The 12,459-nt window shown below is 28.6% G+C and overlaps 2 protein-coding genes and 1 pseudogene across 2 annotated transcripts in view; 2 read left to right on the top strand and 1 right to left on the bottom strand.

Annotated features, from left to right (window-relative positions):
- The first annotated feature begins 1,171 nt into the window (after positions 1-1,171).
- The window catches only part of LOC111618610 (polyphosphoinositide phosphatase-like), a 72,618-nt gene continuing 61,330 nt past the window's right edge, over positions 1,172-12,459 (top strand). Inside the window, exon 1 of the mRNA XM_023360166.1 lies at positions 1,172-1,450. The gene's annotated coding sequence lies outside the window, so the exon portion shown is untranslated. The remainder of the gene's footprint in view (positions 1,451-12,459) is intronic.
- On the bottom strand, positions 1,691-3,795 carry LOC111618612 (annotated as a pseudogene).
- Positions 5,097-12,421, top strand: LOC111618611 (polyphosphoinositide phosphatase-like). The gene is made up of 6 exons (XM_023360167.1): positions 5,097-5,222; positions 7,157-7,255; positions 7,342-7,462; positions 8,571-8,727; positions 9,348-9,398; positions 12,406-12,421. The coding sequence occupies exons 1-6, from the start codon at positions 5,097-5,099 to the stop codon at positions 12,419-12,421; spliced, it is 570 nt and encodes a 189-aa protein (XP_023215935.1).

Raw genomic sequence — 12,459 nt, 5'->3', positions numbered from 1 at the left:
TCGCTAAAACGAACCCGATTTGAGTCGAGAGAAGACATCGTGCGGAATGAGATAGACCGGCTGATGGCCATTCCAAAAGATGCGTTCCAGCAGTATTTCCAGCAGTGGCAGGAGCGCTAGTAGAAATGCATACATTACCAAAGAGACTACTTTGAAGGGGATTATGGTTTTGTACTTCAAAATCAATAAATGTATTTTTGCCGACCAAAAGTCGGATACTTTTTGAACACCCCTCGTATCTGTTAATTTCATGTATATGATGTGTCATTTTTATAATAGCCAATAAACCTGATAATTTAGAACTAAATGAAGGTGACTATTGTCTTAGACCATTTCGGCAAGAGAATAACAATTAGTCAGGTCAATTCTACTGCATATCGTTTGCTAAAGGTTGTTTTCCTGCAAAGTCGTTTTTGTTGCTTCACCATCCTTTTCACTACTTCCCCGGAAGACGGTTTCTTGTCTCCAAACTTCCTATCTTTACTCTCTTCTCGAAGGAGTCGGGTCCGCGTATCTCCATCTCTTGGTAAAATAGACATCATCAGTCGAATGAAGAGTATGTACTGTAAAATACTTCTAATGCACATTCATTTATAAAACAAAATATTACACGCTGTATAAAATATTTACAAGACTGTTATGCAATACATGACTAATAACTAGAGACATCCTCTTCCATTAGCTAAGTCGGTGTTCTGACCAATCAAAGGTCAGGCGAAAGCGATCCTGCCTGACTTTTGATTGACTCTCATCAAGTGATAAGAGATTCTTGTTTGTGTCGGGCGGACACGTAAGACAAAGGTATCAACCAACAATACACTCCTACGTTATACGCATATGGTTTATAGTGTTGTTTACATATGCAGTGGCTCAGTGCCGGCCCGAAACAAGTTTTAGGATGGAGCGCGATCCTATTATGCCCCCTTGGTTGCTCCTAATTTATACCCTTTAATTTTCTTTACTACTGAGGCGCCCCTTAGGATTTAGCGCCTGGAGCGGCTGCTCTGTTCGCCCTATGGTAGGGCTGGCTCTGATAATAGGCTTGCTAAAAGGGGTCCTCTTAATGATCACAGGGCTGAAAGGGTTAAAAAAAAAAAGCCTGCTGGGAAATATCAAATTTAATTTAGGACAGGTTATTTGAGATATTTTCCGAATTGTACATTTATTATTTGTGCCCGTAGTAGGCCTGACCGGACTCATAACGAGCACGAAAAAGACACTTTTAGTGTACGGGGCGGAGTTAAAAAAAATGAAAAAAATTATGTCGAGAATTAACAGTCCGAAAGAGGGCGCATTATCGAAGGCGTGTACTTTTTGTAGCAGAAGCTGACAATATGTAAATGTTATAAAATGGTATTGAGAAGTAAACTCGAAATATATATTTTGTACAGGAAACTAATACCTAGAAAAAGGATTATAGTTAACTCAAAGGAATATTTAATAATTAAAGGTAAAATTTATTTTACGATCCTAATAACTCTAATGCTAATTTAGATAGAAGTTACTTTAAATTAAGTTAGAGGTGTCAAACTCAAACTCCTTACGTGCCAGTTTTTTGTCTCGAGTATGACAGCGGGCCAGATTAAAAATAAAATGCAAATGTAATACTAAGTATAAATAAGAAGTATATAAAGAATGATTTTATTAAAGAAAAAAAAATTATAATTTTTTTAAGTAGAGACGTATTAAATCAAAATATTATTTTGAGGTTCCAGAAACTTCTACGCTTCATTATCTCCTCGATGTTTGGTGTCAACGATGTTGTATTGATTTTCAAAATGGACTGAAGATGTTCATCTGTAAGTCTTGAACGGTATTTAGATTTATTAATCATCATTGTTGAAAACAACTGTTCACAAACATATGAACTTCCAAACATGCATAAAATTCAGGCAGCATGGTTCCTTAAGTTGGGATAGCTATTTTGATTTTTGAAGTACTTTGTATAAAATGCCAAAATGTCAACTTCATTGAACTTGCTTTTTAAAGCAGTATCACACTGCAAATCTATTAGTTCCATTTGCAAGTAAGTCGGTGGTTTACCAACGTTGAACATAAACAGATCATTAAAAAGAGAAAAGTCGTAGGTATTGAGCTTGCGAAAATCTGCAAAACGACTATCAAATTCAGCAATAAGATCAAGCAAATGGTAAGAAAAATCTGCTAATTTATCTGCATTGTACATGCCGATTTCACAAATGCTAGGGAAATGGTCAAGTTTTTGTTCTTGCAGCTGCAATTCCCACAACTTTAATTTTATTTTGAAAGCTTGAACACTTGAGTACAGTTGCGTAACAATTACATTTTTCCTTGAAGTTTAACATTCAAATTATTCAAGTGTTCTGTCATATCTACTAGGAACACAAAGTCAAGCCACCATTCATCACTGTGTTCATCGGTTTGCCCTTTTGAGCCATAAACGTAACAAAATGTTTCTGCAATTCGAAAAATCGTTTAAGCATTGATCCACGACTAAGCCACCGTACTTCTGCAAAGTAGGGAATATCTGAACACTTTTCATCAAGATCGCTTAAAAATTGTGTGTATTGGCGGTGATTTAGTCCTCTACTTTTAATAAAATTAACTGTTTTAATTATGGGATTCATTACATGATCTGTTTTCAGCATTTTAGAGGCCAAGACTTCTTGATGTACAATACGGTAAATTCCAACGAATTTGGGTCGTTCACCTTTAATTTCATTTAAAATTTTGTTCTGTATTTTCGTGACAACACCAGCATTTTTATTGACCATGGATGGTGATGTATCTGTGGTAATACTGCAGAATTTACTCCAATCCAAGTTGTAATTTGGTACTAATTGCTCAATTTCTGAGTAAATATCTTGAGCTGTGGTAGTACTCTTTAATGGTATGCACTGCAACAACTTTTCTGTGATGATAAAATCTTCATTAATTCCATGAATAAATACAGCAAGCTGCAATGTATCTCTGATATCTGTACTTTCATCGGCTGCTAAGGAATAAGGAATAGGCTGCAGATAAATTCTTTAATTTCATGTTTAATTTGAAAGTCAAATCTTCTGCCAATTCATTTACTCTGGAAGCAATTGTATTTCTAGTTGGGTATTTCTTGAATGACTTGTTTCTGTGATGGGAATGAAATGTTGGCCGTGTCTAGCATACATTCTTTTAAAAATTCACCGTCACTAAAAGCTTTTGAGTTTTTTGCAATCTTTAGTTCAATCGAATAACTAGCTTTCAATGCATTCTCACTGTCAGTTTTTGATTTTTTAAAAATGATTGCTGCCCCATAAGTTTAGTTTTCAAATATGCCAGTTTTTCTTGCCTAATTTTGTTGGTAAATAACTCAAACTTGTCTTTATAATTTGTTTCATAGTGTCTTTTCACATTAAATTCCGTACAAATGGCAATAATCTTATTGAAAATCAAACAGTGTTCTACCATTCCATTCAATAAAAAAAATACCAAATTTCCCACTTTGGCTGGAAAAATTGGCACTCACTATCAACTTTTCTTTTTACTGTCATTATTTATTGAAAATTTTTTACCATTGCAGTTTATTTGACCAAACTCGCTCACCAATAAGAAAACCTAACAAAGTCTCTAATTATGGAAGTGTCTTGAATACTGAACAATGTTGCCAGATGATTTTAGCTTTTGTGGACAAAAATTTTCTATAAAGTAGTCCAAAAGTATCTGAATCAAAAAATTCGTTTTTAATAATCCAAGATTTGACAACAAAATAAAAAAAACAACATTCATATTTTTCTAGAAAAAATAAATAATCTTGTTTAGATGGACTTTGAAGTTCAAAAGATGAAATAGAGAGAACATAATGTAAACAAGAAATTAAACACAAAAATAAATCAAATAAAATTAATATCTCTAAGTAATATGNACTTTTAGAGCCTATAACACACTTTAAAACGTTAAACTATTACAAAATAATGTTTATAACGCTTATAGAATATTAATAAACTTAACTTAAATGCTTATAAAATAAATCTTCATAAATAAATCTATCCAAAATCACTTTCTACATACTTCTACAATTCTATTCAATAGATACAAGATATCTATTAAATAGAATTTATAACAAAGAATATTCTTAGCGAAATAGTTTAACAATTTTATTTAAGTATTATTTGTTTAAATACAAAATATCACATTTTCTTCAGTATCAACGTAATAAAAAATAAACAAATAGCATTACAGTCAACCCCCCTATAACATTGTTGATAATTTCGTTTTATATGAATTCCATGTTGTATGAGTCACTTAGATTTTACAAATACGTGTGCCGGGCTGTTAACGGCTCACGTATTTGTAAAATCTAAGTGACTCGTACAACATGGAATTCATATAACACGGAATTATCTACAGTGTTATAGTGGGTCGACTTATTGAATTAATGTTGGGGCCACAACTAATTGCCTCGAGGGCCAGTCATGGCTAGCGGGCTGTATCTTTGACATCCCTGCTTTAAGGTCATTTATTTACATAAATGATGTACATAGACCTATATGTTATATAGTTATCATTATACATTGTATATATTAGGGACTGGTATACACAGAGACAGCAGACAAAGTACTTAAATGTAACTGTGACATTATTGTAATGGTTACATTTAAGTACCTTTAATTAATTTACAATCTGCAATTAATACACAATCCTATATGTACAGTACTGCAGTGGCATGTCGTGACATTTGATGATAGGGAAGCTGTGTTTCTGTAAGAAGTCGACTTCCAGAGGCAATCAGTTAATTGGCGTGATGATCTAGGATCCATTCATATTCGTTTGTTCGATAAGCCAGTAAAAACTATAGCCTTCTAAATGTATTTTTCATATCACAATCACATTCCGAATTGCTAGCCTCAATATAAGGGCTACAATTAAAAATTAAATAATAAAAACTTACTTGGTAAAATGTGTGGTGGATGTACAGTTCATACCTGGTACAAAATATTTTTCAATTGAGTATACTTTTAAAGAAAATCATAAATAAATATAGCTTTGTAAAGAAACATACATAAAAATAACATAAAATATTATCATCTTTTTAATCTTAAAACAATTCACTTAGTCAAATAGCTCCCTACGAGTGGCTAATGGATGGAATCAGAGTAGGTTGCACGGCATGCGGACTGCCAAATCCCAAGGGTGCTGATACTGGTCAATGTCAAATACCTCTTGTCGCATCACTAATATATTACAAAGGACGCAACAAAGTTGTTGTAAATTTTAAAAGTTTCTCGCCATAGTTGTAAAAATCTAAATATATTAAACTTAATTGATTGTCTGTCATTTGTTTTCTAACTCATTTGTTTTAGGACCAGGTGTCCATGGAAATTTCCAAAATTTATTTTTCAGTCACTCTCATTGAACTGGAAAAATTTCTGTCTTTATTATCCAATATTACAAAGAAATCAATCCCCATTGTACTCTGCTAGAGATTGGTTCAGTTAAGCTTTTAAGTAAAATCCCGGCTCCTTCAGCAGGGTTTTATGTCCCTAATTTCCTAATCTCTTAATTATTTAACTACTTCTTAAGTAGAAATAACTCGAAACCAGTTATTTTGTACTTGAATATTTGTAGTCTTGGGAAAAAAGTGGAAAGACAAATTTTTATCAAACGGATATATAAATCGTAAATTTAAGGAAAATAAATTCTAGAGCTTTTTCTGTCCCTTGTGCATCTCTCTCATTTCTTAAATTTAATTGTAAATGCTAAAGTAACAGTTAATTTTTTAACATTGTACAAGAATTGTACACGTTTTTTTCTACATTCCCTTACAGATGGATGGGACATACGAAATCGTAATATCNATTAAAAGATGAAAAGATAATATTACTAAGATGTTCTATTCTCATTTTTAAAATTTGAATAAAAAGAAGTTCTATACACTTTTTTTTATTTCATTCACATTTCTTAACATCTTTTTTGGAAGTATGCAAAAAAAAACCTCATGACCAAACTGTCAGAAGCATTTCTGATGATAAACCTAAGAAATAAGTACAAAACCTCTTCAGAAAATTTAATAGTGTAAAATATTTCACTTATTATGTTTTTAATAATATCAATCATCAAAAAATAAAACACGAACAAAATATCTTGTGCAAAAATTCCAAAACAAAAAAAAAATATTAAATAGAATAATATTAAGAAAATAATATTATTCTTAGTTTACTTACTATAAACGTAAAATAAATATTCTTTGGCTGATGTTATCTTGCTACATGTTATATGAAAATGTTATTTTTTTTATATCATAAAAACATTCGTTAAACAGTTCATAATTGTAATACTAATCTATCATAATTTCATAAAATGTAATTAGTGTTAAAAGTTAGAAAGCTTAATTTCTATTTTAAAATGTTTTCTTTTAATTTAAAAATCATCGGTTTAGGTTCTTTTATATTAGAGATGTTTATTAATTTTATTAACTAATGTTGATTGAAGTATTATTTTTTAATAACTAAAAATTTTAATCATATTATTAAATTTAAATGACTATTGAGGGAATCTGGGAATAAAATGTAGATGTAAATCCTTCACATATTTCAATGTTTTTTAAAGAATGAATGAATGAATGATTCAAATGGTTTTCTTTGTTTTTACATAGCTTATTATTTAATTTCAATTGTGTACTTGAATAGTTTTATTCATATACAATTGTGTATGCGAAATTGAATGTAAATCTTAATAAAAAGGCAATGAAAGTTATTTAATTTATCATAATCATTAAACATAAGCATTTTATATTCTGGTAAATATATTTTAATGAAATTTCAACAAAGTTAAATTTTTCTTACATTTTTCATCTGGTACAAATGATGATGATCCTCAAACAGCTGAATCTCGTGTGCATATTAAAATCAGTATTGTAAATCTTAACCTGATATCATACAGAGATTTTGTTACATTAGTGGATGATGGATGATACACTATGCATTACATTCACTTGTTGCAATAGCAAACATTGAAATATCTGATGTATTCACAACTATCATGTCATGTGAAAGACTTATCGCTTTTATTTTGTCTTATGATTAAAATATGACAAAATATTTAAAATTTTTAACTTTGATTAATATACTCAGATATATATAATAACTTACTTTTATTACTTTATATATTTTTTAAAAAATATTAATGCAATTTTTTTCAGAGGTTCTTTTTGGTTGGATCTAATAATACTCAAACAAAATTTAGAGTTTTAAAAATTGACAGAACTGAGCTGAAAGAATTAATTGTAATTGATGATAAGGTATGTTGTTTGTGTACTAATATACAAAATTAACATAAAAGGAATTTTTGTGTATTAAATGTAGAAAACCCTAAATTTACTTTCAGATGGAATATACTCATAAAGAAATCAGAGACTTGCTTACAATGATAGATGTTGGTAATAGACCAAGACCTGGACAAAAATCATCAGGTTTAAATCGTACAGTGTCTGCATTTGGTATTGTAGGTGAGATGATTTCATTTAAATTAAAGAAAGTGTTGAAGTATTTAATATAAATGCTGGTAGTTAAATTGTTAAAACATTTTTAATTTACTGTTTGTATATAACTATGTACTTTAAATATTATAATGACACGAATACACAAAAATAAGAAATACTTAAGAAAATAACGATTCAGTTTTATGAGATTTATGCTAATGATGATTTACTAATGAAATTAGATTTTTTTTAAACAAAATGTAAGACAAGAAAAATGCTTAATTCTTGAAACCAAATTAAGTTTTTATTCAGTAACATTTTCTTTGTTTTATAAGAATATCAACAGCTGTATTTTAGAATGTAAATATAGATAGATAACAATTGTGTTAGAATAAATAGTTTTTCTTACCTATTTAAATATGGTGTCAAGTTTAAGTTTTATGGATATTGATTAAGTTGAAAGAATCCTAAAAATAACTGCTAGAATAATAAAAATAAATATAACTTCAATATAATTGTAATAAACTTTTTTCAGATCTGATTAAGAACTTGTGCAAAAATTTTAAAAAAGATGTATATTTGGAGAATATTTTTCAAATTATCTAATGATTTCTTATATAAATATTAAGATACCAACTTTGTATTTTCAAGAGAAACAAGTAAAAAAAATTATTAAATTAATATATTAACATTACAAATATGTTATTATATTTAACACTTTATAATTCTAAAGTATTCATGTTTACAGTCATTTTTAATCTTTTACACATGGCACAAATTCCAAAGATGTCTGTAGCCATCCATGTGTGTGAAAGTGTTAACTTAAAAAATTATATGAAATTATTCAACTTAAAATTTTATTATGTACAATTTGTATTCTATAATTCAAATTTATTGTATTTCTTGAAATAATAAAGCCTACAAAAGTTATCAACAAAAATCTTAACATATCTATTAAACTATGCCTGGAAAATTACAGTATATGTCAGATTTTTAAGTTACATTAACAAAATAATTCAACATCAATATTATTTTCACTTTATATTTTTAATTAAAATATTAATTATTAAAAGAAAAATAAATCTTAAAAGTCTTCAAACACAGAAATAAAAATGTATTTAAAAATACATTTCAGGATTTATTAAGTTTTTGGAAGGATATTATATTATTCTTGTAACTAAACGTCGTAGAGTTGCTGTAATTGGACATCATACTATTTACAAGATTGAAGATACTAGTATGGTCTATATTCCTAGTGAGGGAGAAAAATATTCTAATCCTGATGAAGCCAGGTAATTTTCTATCAAATTTTTACATTTATAAATTTAAGTACAGCTGTCCCTTGATAATCCGACAGGTATGGGACCAAAGGGGTGTCGGATTACCAAAAGTGTCCAGATTATCGAAAGTGATTACATATTTGGCATTGTTTTGCTAGCAGTAGCCTACAATATTCCATACTCCAACTGTTTGTTACGTGTCTGCTTCTGTACAAGCAGACACATAACGGGGACGGGTACCTTGATGGGAGGTGCGTCGGACTACTGAGCATGTCGGATTACAAAACAAGGGACAGCTGTATTTATATATTCAAAAAAATTATTGAAAAAACAAATTTTTTAAATTATAGAAATTGAAATGATTGATTCTAAAATTTATAGATTTGATGTAATTTAAATTTTTTGGCTCTTGCTAGATTATATGTGCTAAGCTCTTTTTATATAATGTATTAAATATATGTTAGAAATAAAATAATTATGATGGAATATATACCTGTTTTCATAAAAGTATGAAAATTAGTAATGATAGTTTTTAAATATGAAATATCATTTAATAGTTTATTACTTAGAATCCATTTAACAGTTTAATTTTTAATTAAAATCAATTTTAAAAAAGTTCTAATTTTTATTAGATATGTTAAAATGTTCCAGAATGTGGATTTATCAAGTAATTTTTATTTTAGGTAAGTACTCATAAAATGACTTCTAATATATAGCATTAGTGTAAGTGTATGTGTGTATATATATATATAGTGAAACCTCCATTAATGGACACTCCTGAATAGTGGATACCTCTACTTAACAGACATTTTTTTTTTTACAATCTCCAGACTCTTCAAATATAGGACATCTATAACATTTACTTCTAAATAATGGATACCATCATCTTTAAACTACATTCTGAAAACACAAAGTCACAACCTTTAATATTCTGAAAGAATTAATTATGTATGAAATATTTTAAAACTAAAACAAAGAATCAGTTCAAATAGTCTTTTATAGGACAAATTTTGACCATAGGCATGAACTGAGCTGAAAGAATTAATTATGTATGAAATATTTTAAAACTAAAACAAAGAATCAGTTCAAATAGTCTTTCATAGGACAAATTTTGACCATAGGCATTGAATAGACTGGCTTAAAATACGAATAGGGGAGGAGGGCAGGTTGTGAAAAGCTGAGCAATATGTTTTATCTATTAGAGAAGAATAATCTGGTTAAGTTGTGAATCACCATTTATCATACAAGTTAATGTTATTAAACTTCTGTCTTATTGTTGGACTTACCAAGAAACCATAAACTTTTTCAAAGGTATTCATTCATTCGTCAAGAACTGTAGCACAGCAGTAATGAAAAAAAAAAAGTTTAAGGTTAAGACAACAGTATTTATTTGGTGAAACTTCAAAGATTATGTTATAAAGGTGATTTGCCATCCACTATAAAGTGTAGGAAGATATTCAGTTTTCTCACATTTATGATCTTAACAGCTTTATAATGGCTAAAATAATTTTTAATAAATCATTTATTGAGAAAAGTAAAAGGTTTGAAAAATTACACTCTACTTGTTAACTAACTACAAAGTAGACAAATCATTATATCAATTTTTATTAGTGGATAAGATCATAAATGATGATATAAATGCAAGAATACTGAATACATTTCTTATTCCTTGAATTGGCTAGCAAATCGCCTTCATAACTNATGATAAACCTAAGAAATAAGTACAAAACCTCTTCAGAAAATTTAATAGTGTAAAATATTTCACTTATTATGTTTTTAATAATATCAATCATCAAAAAATAAAACACGAACAAAATATCTTGTGCAAAAATTCCAAAACAAAAAAAAAATATTAAAAGAAGCAATCTTATCGTTTTTTTCACGTGTAGTATAGAAATTTGTAATAAGATATATAACACAGTTATAATAAAATATTAATTTTAATTAATCCAAAATACATTAAAATATGAAAATAATAGCACAATATGTATTTATTTTTTAGAAAATACAAGGGTAGCGGCACTTTCACTGCTTCCAATGACAGCACGCCACTGCAGTACTGTATAATCAACTAACTGTTTATATACTGTACAGAACAGTAATTAAATCTGATGCAGTATCTTAACTAGCATACAGTATGGAAATAGAGGTTTGCTTACAGTAAAATTCAGTACAGTATGTACTTCAGTTTGACAATAGAAGAAGAAGAAATACAGTGACTTTCCAAAACTGAATTTAGCACTTTGATAGTTTAAACAGTGGTGATTAATTAAAGTTTTTACTGTAATGAAATGTCTAGTATTTATGCAAATAAGCTTTTGTGGAAAAAACAGATTTATTTTTCAATTTTCTTGTTTCAATTTTCTTGTGCTAATCACAGTTGAACAATGTTTTGGCATTTTCAAAAATTCCTGGGATAAAATCCAGATAAGCAATCCTAGGAATTTTTTGTGGGCAATCTATCCTGGATATGTTGGGTCCCGTTCCTTAGCACCTGGTTGCCCCCATTAAGGGCCTGGCTAAATCTACGTTGGTATGGAAAAACCCTTTAAGTGCCTGTAGAACAGAAAGGACAAAAGGTTAAAATAATTTAGCATGAAAAAAGCTAAATGTTTAAAATATATTCCTTATTGTTGTCAGAAACACGAATATAACAGAAAATGAATTTTTCTGTTAGTCATTGTTTTTAACCTTTTATCAGTGGGATAGTCAGGTATGGTGCTTCCCAAAGTAGTGGAGAAGAAACGTGGGGAATTTTTAAAGTACAGTATTATTCCATGCGTTTTTTCTCACTACTGTTTCGGAAAAAGATTTTGTAAGTTTTGTAAGATTTTGTCTAATAAAGAAAAGTCTTTTCTTTATTGTTACATAATTCATTTTTTATGTGAATATGTTTTTCGCAGTAGTTTTTGGCTATACATCCAAAAGAAATTAACGGATATATTCATCCCTCACCCACTGCCACAAGATTGCCCTGGATGGTATATTCGTCCTTCACTGTTGAGTGGTTAATTATGAGAAACAACTGATTTTTAAAAAATGCAGATGTAATCCAGAACTGAATGTTTTATCTGTTCAAAATACAAACTGATGAGAAGATATTACCCCTCTTAATATAGAAATATGTGCTGCATATTAAGAAATGGATTATTATTTAATCAGTTGCTATATTATATTTAGTTCTTAATTTAACATTCTCTTTTATCATCTCAAAAAAAATATTATTTCTTATCTTTAGCTTTTTATGTCCATCATCTGTGTTTTCATATTTTATGAATACTGGAACAGTATTAATTTTAATAAATTTTCAGAGAGAATTGATGTTTCTGAAATATTTTAGATTTTATTTTGGGACAGTTTTTCTCTTTTCAACTATTTACATTAATAATTTTAAACATAAGCCAAACAATTACTGGATTATATACAAAAAAAGGTTTGAAAACAGGTCGACGATATTACGAANAATAATTTATTGCAGTTGTTAGAATTGTTAATATTAGAATGTTTGAATAAATATATAAAAATATATAATTATATATATATATATGAAGTACAATATGTGATGTATATTGTTAACATTCCAATGAAATAAAATATCTTTTAGCATCATTTATTGACAATTTTATATTTAATTATTACAATATTTTAAAAAATACTGTTTCTATATTGGTATATTTTTTTCTTTTTCAGTGTTTACAACATTTGAAATTCAAATTTATTTTAATTTTTAGACTATTTTTAGTT

This window comes from Centruroides sculpturatus, unplaced genomic scaffold, assembly GCF_000671375.1.
Source record: "Centruroides sculpturatus isolate CEXI.00-Female unplaced genomic scaffold, Cexi_2.0 scaffold94, whole genome shotgun sequence".
Taxonomy (NCBI): Eukaryota; Metazoa; Arthropoda; class Arachnida; order Scorpiones; family Buthidae; genus Centruroides; species Centruroides sculpturatus.
The sequence above is the reverse complement of the archived record's forward strand: the minus strand, read 5'-3'. Positions and strand labels throughout refer to the sequence as shown.

Coding starts and splice junctions, on each gene's coding strand:
- LOC111618611 (XM_023360167.1), top strand. CDS start 5,097: ATGGATGGAATCAGAGTAGGTTGCACGGCATGCGGACTGCCAAATCCC. Junction 7,256..7,341: donor TAATTGTAATTGATGATAAG/GTATGTTGTTTG, acceptor ATTTACTTTCAG/ATGGAATATACTCATAAAGA. Junction 7,463..8,570: donor GTCTGCATTTGGTATTGTAG/GTGAGATGATTT, acceptor AATACATTTCAG/GATTTATTAAGTTTTTGGAA.